Source organism: Astatotilapia calliptera, chromosome 19 (genome assembly GCF_964374335.1).
Source record: "Astatotilapia calliptera chromosome 19, fAstCal68.1, whole genome shotgun sequence".
NCBI classification, from domain to species: domain Eukaryota; kingdom Metazoa; phylum Chordata; class Actinopteri; order Cichliformes; family Cichlidae; genus Astatotilapia; species Astatotilapia calliptera.
The window spans coordinates 29531654-29544419 of record NC_137440.1 but is presented as its reverse complement, the minus strand read 5'-3'; the positions used below and the strand labels follow the sequence as shown (position 1 = coordinate 29544419).

The 12766-nt window shown below is 41.4% G+C and overlaps 2 protein-coding genes across 4 annotated transcripts; one reads left to right on the top strand and one right to left on the bottom strand.

Moving 5' to 3' along the window:
- Window positions 1-4284: 4284 nt before the first annotated feature.
- LOC113012564 (ankyrin repeat and SOCS box protein 2) lies at window positions 4285-10729 on the top strand. 3 transcript variants are annotated; one of them, XM_080293673.1, is made up of 9 exons: window positions 4285-4440; window positions 4841-5043; window positions 8036-8202; window positions 8358-8513; window positions 8592-8837; window positions 8924-9095; window positions 9301-9904; window positions 9992-10145; window positions 10278-10729. In XM_080293673.1, exons 2-9 carry the CDS (start codon window positions 4922-4924, stop codon window positions 10406-10408), a joined length of 1752 nt encoding a protein of 583 aa, XP_080149799.1. In that variant the 5' UTR covers window positions 4285-4440; window positions 4841-4921; the 3' UTR covers window positions 10409-10729. The 3 variants fall into 3 exon arrangements, with proteins under 3 accessions (XP_080149799.1, XP_026008628.1, XP_026008627.1); XM_026152843.2 differs by lacking the exon at window positions 4285-4440 and having other exon boundaries at window positions 4645-5043; XM_026152842.2 differs by lacking the exons at window positions 4285-4440; window positions 4841-5043 and adding an exon at window positions 6246-7672.
- On the bottom strand, window positions 10678-12542 carry LOC113012565 (protein FAM181A). The gene is made up of 2 exons (XM_026152844.2): window positions 12021-12542; window positions 10678-11930 (listed from the first exon to the last, which is right to left on the bottom strand). Exon 2 carries the CDS (start codon window positions 11873-11875, stop codon window positions 11102-11104), a length of 774 nt encoding a protein of 257 aa, XP_026008629.1. The 5' UTR covers window positions 11876-11930; window positions 12021-12542; the 3' UTR covers window positions 10678-11101.
- Between the last annotated feature and the right edge of the window lie 224 nt (window positions 12543-12766).

The following is a 12766-nucleotide window of genomic DNA, read 5'->3' as shown; positions in this document are numbered from 1 at the left end:
GAGGAAACTCTTCCTCCTCAGTAGATGGTGCTAAAGTATGCACTACCATCATTCTGCAAAGGAAGGTCAAAAGAGCATTCAAGGAAAGTCACAATGATAGTCACAAAATTCATTTGATTAGAAAATTTGCAAAAAGAAAATGATATACAATGCCATGAAAAATGAAGTAAATTGATCCAGAAGAGTCTCGCTGCATGGCAGTGAAATATGTGAAGGTGGTGCAGAATAAATATGAGAATAGAGGGGCAGTGTGACGTGTGCTGTAGAAGTGACAGATGGGTTCAAGGTGGAGGTGGGATTACATCAGGGATCAGCCCTGAGCTCCGTCTTGTGTGCAATAGTGTCGGACAGGTTGATAGATGAGCTCAGGCAGGAGTCTCGTGGACGATGATGCTTGTAGATGGCGTTGTGACCTGTATTGATTTGATGCCAAGCCAAAACATTTGAGATGCAGTTGTGACATTTTACTTGTTCTTATCAAAGGCTCCTCTCGGGAGACCATAGTGACAATTTAATATACTCTCAAAACACATACAGGTAACAAATAAGAGGACATCAGGACTGTCCTTGCGTCTCACAAGAGTGGGAAAACTCTGGAATAGCTGCTGGTATGTTGTTTGGACTACTGCACTTTATACGTCACAATGCTGAGTTTGAGGATACCTTTGACTGACTGCAGCTGCTGTCTAGCTTGTCTTGGCGTTAGAAGGCAGCAAGCTTTCAAAGAAAACAAGTATGAGTGAGCCGAGTCTTGCTCGACTACATTCCTGTAAAACATTTTACTAATTTTACTTCCTGATGCCACCACGCATTATCTTCATAATTGTTTTTAAAACCACAAAATTCACATTAATTGTTTTCTACATAAAAATACATTAAGGACTTGCGTTGCTGTGTTACTGGTCCAGCAGTATGTTTGTGAGTCCTGTGCGTTTGTGTGTCACATGCTTATTGTGTTAACTGAAAGTCCAGTTTTGTAACTGTGTGTTTACTGAGAAAACAGACACTTGGTTAAAGACGTTCACTAAAAAAAAGATTCTTCACCTTTTATAATATGAAACAATAATTTTGAGTAAAATATAATTGAAATATACAAAATCAAAGGTTTATTTATTCAAATAATGAATCATTAAAGAAAAATGTGCTTGAATTTATACCAATGAAGTTCATTTATTGGAACAAATTTCATAAAATGTAACATCTATATTGCACTTATGTAACAAAATTACAGGTAAAGTTTACATGTAATTAAATTTCATTTCAGCCGTAACATTTCTGAGTGTGTGTTGTTATTAACCTACTGCTTTTAAAAAATATTTAAAATTGATAAGAATTCAAAGTTGTAGTTTGTTGTAACAAGGGAAAAGGAGAAGCAAGAGGAAGAACCTTTTCCATAAGATGGAGAGCAGCTAAAAAATAAAAGGGCAGTCAGATATCTATTCATATTAATGTACAGAATTCACCTGCTTGCTGCTACTACTGCACATTCACCCAGTGTATATACTATATGTGTGTATGTATATATATATATATATGTTCTTCCTCAACCCCCCCCCCCCCCCCCCCCCCCCCAATTTTTGCACATGTCGAGGAGCGTGTCAGGCTACATTTCACTGTGTGTTATACTTGTATAACTATGCATTTGACAAATAATAAAGAACCTTGAACCTGAACCTTGAACCTTGAACTACTCAAGGAGTCCAAAACCCAAGAGTAGAACGTAACATTTATTTATAATAAAACAAGCCCAGGGCATATAAAAAATAAGCTAAAACCAAGCTAGAAGTCTGACTTTTACATTGTATTTACAGGTCCAACAGTCTTGAACAGCTGCTCTAACCCTTACAGAAATCACTGTTTTCACCAGTTATGTCTTGCTTGCTTGGAAAGGCCTTCTTACTGGGCCCAACTCCTCCACTATATCCGACACCAGTTCCACAGATGAGTCCAGGGCGAATCTCCTTGGCATCCATCCTGTTGCACCGCTTAACCTCTGTTGTTCTCAACTTTGTGCCACTTCTGTGACTCCTGTCATGCTCTAGAACAAAGGCACTTTTAAATATACAAAAAACACTCCGGGATTCCCTGTTACAACATGATAGTTACAACATAAGAGTAACTGTAATGTTCAGCTTCGTGGAAACTGTCAGAGGTACAGATTCCCTGGTACTGAACACATCTGTGTTGTTCCTGTCCTGACTTGTTTTTACAGGACGTTGGTTGTTTCTTGTTCTTTGCAGGCATTTGAAGCTTAGATATCTATCTACACATAGTCTTTGAATGCAGTGATACACAACATCACTGATATCAGTCTATGTTTTTCCAATGACACGTGGCTGATTAATGTGAGATGTACCATAAATAGACTTTTCTTTTGTTAACAAACGAACAGCGTGGACATCAGTTGAAAAGCCGTTTCACGAAAACTCCCTGTTCAGATCCCTGTTTGCTTCCGAGGGGCTCAGCCTATATCTTGGAAATGTTACTTAACTAACATTGGTCCACCTGGTCCAGCCCTAACTAAAGCATATAGTTAGGGCTGGACCAGGTGACCCTGAATCCTCCCTTAGTTATGCTGCAATAGACATAGGCTGCCGGGGATTCCCATGATGCATTGAGTTTTTCCTTTCCAGTCACCTTTCTCACTCACTATGTATTAACAGACCTCTCTGCATTGAATCATATCTGTTATTAATCTCTGTCTCTCTTCCACAGCATGTCTTTATCCTGTCTTCCTTCTCTCACCCCAACCGGTCGCAGCAGATGGCCCCGCCCCTCCCTGAGCCTGGTTCTGCCGGAGGTTTCTTCCTGTTAAAAGGGAGTTTTTCCTTCCCACTGTTGCCAAAGTGCTTGCTCATAGGGGGTCATATGATTGTTGGGGTTGTCTCTGTATCTATGAAGCACCTTGAGGCGACTTTTGTTGTGATTTGGCGCTATATAAATAAAATTGAATTGAATTGAATTACTTCTCACACACTCACAAGAGGACCTACACACTTCTTGTTAGACCTTCATCTTCTACAGGTTACACACAAGGGCACCAACTGAATGGTAATAGTGGTTTGACACGAAAATGAGTTCACTCCAATAAAAATCTGGAACTGGAGCAGAGCCACTAATAATTATAAACAAACCACCCCCATCACTGTTATAATTGTAGTTACAGCTGAAAAGTCCCTGACAACTCTGCAAGGAAGCTCCATAATAGCTACATCCAACAACTAGCAATGTAAACCTAGAATACCATTGACTGCCATATAATTTGGGGGGGTGGGGGGGCTGTTTTTGCCTGGCAGCCATGCTCTGGTCTGGCCTCCTCCGATAAGGTTTGGGAGAAACTCCGGGATGACAGACTACAGCCCAAGAAAAATACTCAACATTACAATCTAGGGAAGTCACAATAGGCTCTACATACACCCTACATACTTCTATGTGCTGTTTTTTTGTCTCTTTTCCATCTTTCTCCCACTTTCTCTCTCCCTCCTAAGAATCCCGCCATCAGAACTGCTCTATCTGTTTTGTAAAATTGAAATCAAAATGCCCATCAGTACTTAAGTGCATCTACATATGTCACTATGTACATGTATAGCTGTGCATGCATGTATGTTTTTTTCCTGTTTTTGTTTTTCTTCCTCCCTTGAATATGTGTATGTATCTGTATATGTGTGTGTGTAGGTATGTGTGCAGACATGTCTCTTTATTCAGGTGGACTTGTGTGCATTTGTGTGTACACACATATAAATCAGGTTGATTTTGGGTTTACTTTTTATTGCTATCCCTCTTTTATCCTGTCTGTTTCAACTTGTCTTGTTTTACTTGTTCTATGTCCATGTCCTATATGGATGTTGGTTAAAAATAATAATTAATTAATAATTAATTTTTTTAAAAGAGCAAATGCACTGGTATATCACAGGGAAAGAAAACCTCATGAATGTTATCATAAAAGCTTGAAGAAACTGTCAGAGTCACTGATTTACTGGTACTGAATATGCCTGTTTGTTTCCTGTCCTGACATGTTAGTATGTCGTGACAGGACGGTGCTTTTTTTTGCAGGTGTTTGAGACATACATGTGTTTTCATATGTTTTGGTTTGACTTTGTTGGGGAAAGATCGCAGATTACCCAGGAATTTGCAATAGAGCCCGTTTGCGTGGTTGAAAATAAATATGTCGAAGGACTCGTTCGTCGTCATAAAACTATGAGGCCACTTCCAGTTTCAATAGAGGAAGCACTTTTTAAAAACATTTCGGAAGAAGTAATTGTGAAACAATCTGTTGTCATTCTGCTTGTTCTTCAGACTCATTTTTGCACTTCACACAGTCGCAGCAAGAGGTGACGCATGTTATGACAGAATCCTTCAGACCGTCTGATTAGGATTAGCATATTTGTTCTACAAAGTAACTCATATTTTGTGCATAAGGAGAAAGAACAATGTCATGTGGTGAGTCTATCAAGCTGTTTTTTGGGGGGATTTTTTCTATCCAATTTAATTCTAATTGTCTCTGTCATTGTTTTGTAAAATTAATCATGCCCTGTAATCTCAGCTTCATGTTTTTTTGTTATCCTCCTGTTGCATAACTCACTAACAACACTACACACACCAGCACCTTCTCTGGAACAGCAGTACCAAGTGGAACATAACACTGCTGAACATGTCCTTAAAAGGCATCCTCCCTCACTGCCTGAGTCGCTGCTCTCTGATTTCTGCCTTTGCAGATTTCAGCTCTTTTATATGAGTTAGGTCACTAATTCACGTGGGATGTGTGTATTATACTGTGCCTGTGATTTTATTGCTGCTGTTGATGTTCTAACTTCTATTTTCCAACTTCTATTGTGAATAGTGTTTACTCATCTATGAAAAAGACAACAGCACTTTTTGAGGTGTTCTGCACTTAAGACTGGACAACAAATCTCCTCCTGTGATGATTGCAGTCCAAAAAGCTGGGTCTCTTTACCAGAGACTAAACAGCGACATCAAAGACAGGCTGGCTGGATGCTCCCTGACTTTCCACACTTCACAAAACACCACAACAAACCTGCTCAGGTAAGAAAAGATGCTATCACTTCTTAACGCTTAACAATTTAACATTATCTTGTCACCAAATACCGCAAATGCTATTCCTAATTGTTTTTCAGTGAAACATTAGAGATAGTTATTCATGACATTTTTGAGCATGGCACGGCGTGAAATGCCCCAGTGACGTATCAGTATATCTAAATAGCCGTCAAGATGAAAACAAGAGACATGAAAAGAAAAGCGCCGGTCTGTGCTGACTGCCTTAGTGTTGCTTGTTAAAAAAGCAGAGTTACTACAAGTTTTCTGATGGTGAAGAGCCTCAATGGGCTATTTTGTGGCGGCTCAATGAAAACAACATTAATTAAAAGGATGTATTTGAGTAGTAGGTGGAGGTGAAATCATCACGTTTTATAGTTATTTTACCATACATGTGATGCAAATGTTAAGATGTCTAAACCTTAAAGACACAAATAAAACAGCACCAATAGCATTAATGTGTAGTGCTCACAGGTGGCGTTAAGGAAGTCTTTCTGTCCCTACAAGACTGTTTTTACTGTATGGGGAAGCAACTTGTTAAAACACAAATATTCAGTACACCGAGATTTACTTCCTTGAGAGTCTCTGAAGTTCAGTGGCAAAACCTTTCGCTCTTGTGGAGAAACTGAAACCTGTTAAATGAGATTTAGTGGTTAGATGACACTCACAAACCACATGCTCAAACATGTGAGTCAAAATAAGCAAATGAGTTCTGAGCTGCACTGAGGCCATAAACAGGCACTAATCAATATGTGGTGCCTGTAGAATCATAGATGAAAGCTTTATTACACATTGTTTCATATGGTTGGCTGACAAAGTATGAGGCTGAAAAACAAATCAGATGAATAATAACGTGGATTTTATTCATGGACTGGTCACTTTTGAGATTTTTGCTTCAATAGCATATTTTTCTTCAAGCAGGGGAGGAAAGAAAATGTCCAAAATATACATTTGCATCTTTATTTTACTGCATTTTATTGACTGGACATGCAGATCAGTAAGAGTTAAGTAAATATGTAGTCTCTGTGGTTGATTTGGATATTTAATTATTAAATGGTTTCCTTTTTGGTTTGGGTGGTTTTTTTTCCTGGCTCTTTGCAATATATTTTCTCATTTTTGAAGTGATATAAAAAAGATTTTAAAAATCCAGTGATAAAAAAAAACGGCAATAAAAACGAAATTACAAACACAGTTTTATATCCAACATTCAGCATTCCGTTATGGAAATGTATGCAAACTGATTTAGATTTACATAGATTCATAGCTTCATTTTCATAGTTAAGCATAACATTGCCGTGTGTGTGTGTGTGTGTGTGTGTGTGTGTGTGTGTGTGTGTGTGTGTGTGTGTGTGTGTGTGTGTGTGTGTGTGTGTGTGTGTGTGTGTGTGTGTGTGTCAACATCTGACACCCATACACCGCCACTGTGTTTAGCATTTGTTCTCCTCTGTGATGGATCGCCATTCTGACTAAAGATGTTCCCTCAAAGACTTTATCTAAAATCTCCCATAAGTGTATATTTAGGCTGAGAGCTCGTGATACCCAGAGGGCACCCTCATAAGCGGATAAAGATGTTTACTCAGAACTCATTTTGAATTCATTTGCAGTCACCCTTCCCTCCAAGAGGACATGTGAACCCAAACAGCGCCCACAAAATGCCTCCATCCCACAACATAACAGGGCCACTGGACCCCCTCATTATACGGTCAAGAGTTCTATTTTTTCCTCTAATCTGTCACCCATCTTCACATGGTTGAGCAAAAACACCACTTAAAGACACTTGGCTCATCGGTGCCCCCAACAGGACTTAAGTTGTAAAAATCTCGAAGACATAAGAAGGAAAATATGATCTTTGGCATCATTTAATACGCTGGTGTCTTCTGATAAACAAGCTACCTGAGCTACAACAGTGTCTTCGTCGCTGGAGTGAAGCTATTACGCAGGCCACGCCTCTAGCTGCCACGAAGGACGCAGAGGTCACATCCTCGGTATTTTTCTGGGAATTTAGGGTGGTGGAGGGTTACATTCAACAGATATATGTGTTGACGTTTGGAGTCTGTTTATCAAAAAAAGTATTTTTATTTTTATTTTTTTATTTATGTATTGCTTCCCTTTTTTTAGTGACATTAGGCCACTGCCTATCGCTTATAATACAGTCAATGTGCACAGGCTTTTCAAAATGGAGCAGTGATTAATGGTTCGTTGTGGGGGTCTCTGTTTATCTTCTGCAGTTGTCACATATCAGTCTCGTTATCTAACTTGGAAACCAGCCAGTAAAGACGAAAAGAGCTGGCCTTACACTGCATTATCTCCAGGGCTGTTTCTCTTATCTTTAAACGTCCGAGTCTTCTGACATATATGGATAAGTCCGTCATCCTGCCGCCTGACAATACAGTCCCAAAATAATCTGAGAGACCACAGCTGAGCCCCGCTCGGCTCTGCGCGCTGCTCCGCCGACGCCGACGACCTGGGAAGGAAAAAAGCGAAATCTACCTTCAGTAATGACGAAATTCAGTTACTCTGACTATTTGTCTCAGTTCCGTTATGCCGGTAATAAAGCTGTGTCGCGACTGCGAGGGGATAGGAGAGGAGACAATGAGAGCGACGGCGCGTCAGAGCCGGAGTGAGTCTTTTATTGTTGTGTGGACTATTTGAGGCTGCCTGTGTGTGTGTGTGTGTGTGTGTGTGTGTGTGTGTGTGTGTGTGTGTGTGTGTGTGTGTGTGTGTGTGTGTGTGTGTGTGTGTGTGTGTTTCAGAGTGAGGGTGCTGGTGGCTCTTGTGTGCAACTTCTGCATAAATAGCAAAAATAAAAATCACACATCCTGGATTACTGAGAGCAAAATCAGCTTATTATGATGATAATCACCGAATGTACAGATTTTAGGGTCAGTGCTGCCTTTCCCATAAGGATCTGGTGTCTTTCTAAAAATACACTTGATTGTATTCAGACTACTTAATGTTTTAGGGGGTTTTCTCTCCTTTCAAGGGATGTTGATCCTGTGGTCTGTGCCATCAAAAGAGGAGATGTGGAAACTGTCAAAAATCTGACAGCCTCTTCTCACTGGGTGCTGAAGGAGAACAATGATGGATGGATACCTTTGCATGATGCTGCCTACTGTGGACAGGATGAGTGCTTGAAGACCCTTTTAAGGGGTAGGTGATTGAAAGTCTCAAAGAATTATCCCAGAAATGTAATTTGTCACCCTTGAATGAATCACATGTTAAGAAAAGAAACGTAAATCTATTGCGGGAGGACTTTTAAAATGTCATGTGTGCTTGTTTTGTTTAACGTGTATTTTCTGTTCTAGCCCTTCCAGGCTCAGTAGACAAGCGCACATTGCAGGAGCAGACGGCCTTGCTGCTTGCGGTGTCTTGTGAACACTTGGCCTGTGTGCAGTGTCTTTTGGAAGCAGGTGCTGACCCTGACATCAGCAGCAAGAGCAAAGAAACACCTTTGTACAAAGGTACAGCTGTGGGCTAAGAATTTCTTACAACAGCTTATATGAAGCCAGGCTGACTCGTGTCTTTTTGTGTCTGTCCAGCATGCGAGCTTGAGAACATAGACATGGTGAACCTTCTTCTCTCTTATGGGGCCACTGTGAACCAGCGGTGTGCCCAGGGCTGGACAGCCCTTCATGAGGCTGTATCGAGAAACAACACAGAGATCTGTGAGATACTGTTAAGAGCTGGGGCTATAATTAATCCATCTAATACCTACACCATCGCTCCACTGGTTGTAGCAGCTCAGCAAGGACAGATGAGGACACTGTGTTACCTTATTGAGAAAGGTACAAAAAAATTCCAGGTTTTCATGTTTATGATTTCAATGAAATTATGTTATAAAAGAATGATGATTGTTTTTTGTTTATTTTAGGTGCAGATGTCAACACGCAGACATGCGATGGGGTTACGGCGCTGCATGAAGCGAGTAAAAATGGCCACATGGAAATTGCGGCCCTTCTGTTGACTAAAAATGCAGATGCCAACAAACCGACAAGCTCAGGACTGCTGCCTTTGCACATCGCTGCCCAGTATGGACATGACAAGTAAGTTCAAATACTAACACTTGCAAAATGGATGAAATTATAATAATAATTTAAAAAATGATTAGTGTGTAAAATTTGTATTCATATCCTAAACTTATTGTTAAAATATGCAATGGAGCGGATGTTGTAAGTGGCGCTGTAAGCTCTAACTTCTCTGTATTTGTTGTGTTAACTTTACATTAACATTCTTTTGCTTTGTTTTCAGGATTGTATCTCTGCTCGTCTCGGTGACAAGTCGAGCCATGCTCCGGCACAGTTGGATCAGCCCCCTCCACCTGGCAGCAGAGCACAACAGACACACTGTAGCAGCTGTGCTACTGAAGACAGGTGCAGATGTAAACGCCACACTGCCCCACAGCCACTCCATCAAGTATGCCGATCGACGCACTACGGCCCTCTACTTTGCTATTGCTAACGGCAGCACCGAAACAGCAGAGGTGTTGCTTAATGCCGGTGCTAGTCTAAGCCTGGATCCAGTCAGCCCTCTGCTGATGGCTGTGCGTCAGGGTTGTGTCAGCACTGTGTCTTTACTGCTAGAAAGAGGAGCTGATTTAAATGCAAGCATCCCAACATGTACTACCACATTCCCAGCTCTTGTTGCACTTTGTCAGAATAATCTGCCTCTACTCAAGTGCCTTCTGGACAATGGCTGTGATGCGCTCTCCTGTTTTACGTGTGCTTATGGCAGTGCCCCTCACCCAGCTGCAGGACAATCCGATATAATAACTGCTGGCAGTAATGGATATGCTTTGCAGAATGGCAGCATGCTTCCTCTAAATTGCAATGAGCCTTCAGAGAGGATAACACAGGTATGCAAAAAGAGCAAAAAGTTGGTCATAACAAAAATATGCATGTTCTTTTTCAGTAATGTAACTTTATATGATTTTCTTCTTTAGTTCTGCGAGTGGATCTCAACGCCAGTAATGAGTAAATGGGCAGGGCCAATTATAGACTTGCTGCTAGAGTATGTTGGCCATGTTCAGCTGTGCAGCAAGCTCACTGAACTGCTGGACAGCCGTGAAGAATGGCACGTTGTCAAGAGGAAGTTGTGTAAGTATCAGATGGAAACATGTCTCTTTCACTCTTTTCTTTCATGTCCTCACACATCCGTTGAATGCAAATGTGGTCCACAAGGAAGCAAGCGACAAGCCTCTTCATCTTTCCTTTTTGTCTTGTCTTTAGTGTCACCATGTCCACTGCTGCACCTCTGTAGATTAAAGATTCGGACCCAGATGGGGGGACACAGACTGAGATCCATCACAAGCGTACCTCTGCCAAACAGACTGATTAGATACCTGAGCCACGTTGACTGACTTTAAAATGAACCTCACGCAATATAGTCCTCAGAGATAAGACTATATTTATCTTCTTGTGGTTCTTTTTTTAGTCGTGTCTGATATCTTGAATGTGTAAATGTTCCTCTCAAAGAAATTTTATGTGTATAAATATCTATTTATAATATATGTGAAGTGACAATAAGCCTCTTTAATCTGTCCTTCAAAATGTGTGTGTGTTTGTGTGTGTGTTTTCCCTTTGGAGAAAGCTTTAGCAAAAGGTAAAAATGATCTTGTGCCCAAAGGAGTTTTTAAGGGAAGTTGAATCATTTATTTAAAAATAAAAGTCATTGTTTCAAATGTGCCTATCAAACATTACTTTGACAAAGAAAGGCGATTCTCATACTTAAAAGAGGAAACTAAAACAGGATGTTTGGATTCATTCTATGACTTTTTTTGACTTAAAAAAGAACAATCATCCTCTGTAGACACCTAAAAGTAGAAACCTTTTTACCTTACTGTCAATTTTCAGGCATAAGACTGGCATGAAAGTGAAGATGATGAAATTATTCAGTGCAATTTAGTCCTTTAGATTTAAAAGACAAAAATAGATGAAGCATTTCAATAAGTGCTGGAGGAAGTATCTCGATTTAAAATGCTGAAAGAGAAACGCTGAAAGTCATTAGTCCTATTTACACGCGTTTTGTGTGATGGGTTCATTTAGTGAGTTAATTAAATGAATCCAAACACACTGAAGATTGGTGACTGAGCGGTGGGCTTGGTCGGTATGGGTTTGACAACAACGTGCGTGTGAATTTTCTGTCCATAAGGATGCTCGGATCTCTCCGTCTCAGTCCCTGCTGCTTTGCTCCACAATCCCAGGGGCGGATGAGGGACAAAAATGTGATTGTGAAGGATCTGGTGTCCGTGGTACTGGAAAGGGCAACAGCCGCACACACTCACGCAGTGGTGAGAGGTCACGTCCAGTTTCAGCGTCTCTTTATCCGCCGAGCTGCGCCGGCTGCACGCAGATATTGCGGTCTTTGCATCATCATCACAACTTCGTTTCCTCTTTTCATTCTCAGTCCCCTCCGATGTGCCTGCATGGCTCCTTTTCATTCCTAAATATGAGTGCTCCCTCTTGGTTGGGGTCAACTTAGGTTCCTCCCAAAATGAGGCCGGTAGCTGGCGTTTCCTCATAGGCACCTGCTCCACAGAGCTCCCCAGTTGATCCACATCCTGCGCACCAGAGCTGGCCTTTTCTGCCACACTCTGATGGACAGACCCCATCGGTTTGGCGCACCTATACTCCGCAGACCTGTGTGTGTGGCATCTTGGGACTCTGGAGTATTTTTGAGAGAAGCGCTTCAGTTGTTTCTGGAGATATTTCCGATGATCCACGGAGCGCCTGCACGGAGCGGACTTATCTAGGGCCGCCTTGATGTCGCTGGATGCCAAATTTACAAAATTTAGTAAAGTTTTGACCTCACTGTCTGCATTTGCCATATTGTATCGAGGGTTTGTTCAGTCCATGTTAAAATATGCAATCCACCGTCAGGATCTAAAGAGAAATGAGAAACACACGAGTCACGCAATCAAGCCTCAAATGAGCGGGATGCTGGATATTAGAGATTAGTAACCTTTTACTCACCACTGCTGGATCAGTCCGGATTCTCTCAGTCTAACCTCAGACTTCTCCCAGGCTGCAGTATAGGAGCACTTCAACAAGTTGAATGAATATAAACTCCTTGTAGTTATGGTGCTTCCCTTGAACCAATCAGCGACCCCAGGCCTCTTACAATGCACCCCAATCAGCCTCCAAGCGCCCTGGTATCAAATTCTTCACCATCGCAAATTGTTGTCATGGAGATCTGGAGGGGGGAAAGCCGCTGAGGGGATGCAATATTTCTCCTACAAGATGATTTCTACTCCGAAAATGGTAAATGTGCGTTTAAAAAACTAGTGCGAATTCTTGTCGAGCATGCGTGCATTATAACCTGACATCAGAGCGGTTAAAGTTGAGTTTCTAACACATAAGCCCGTTATTCCCTCCCCAAGAGTGATGTCAGCTGTAGGATTTGGTGAGGGGTGGTGGGATCTGAAGAGTGCATAACCATGGAAAGGGTCTTGAAGGCTCAAGAATCTTGTCTTTCTGTTTGCCCCCTCAATCGAGCGACACAAAGGCTGAATTACTCATTCAAACCTCGCGGGACAAAGGGAAAGGAGCTGGATAGCACTCCTGCATTTGTAGTCAAACATTTAGAGACTTAAATCGAGTCGTCATGAAGGAGAAAGAGTCGGACAAAGCCCATAGAATTGCCATCAGCAAACATTTTCCTGTGTCATATTATGGGGTCTCCATGGCTCCCTCTGGCCCGCGGACAATAGCACAAGTTT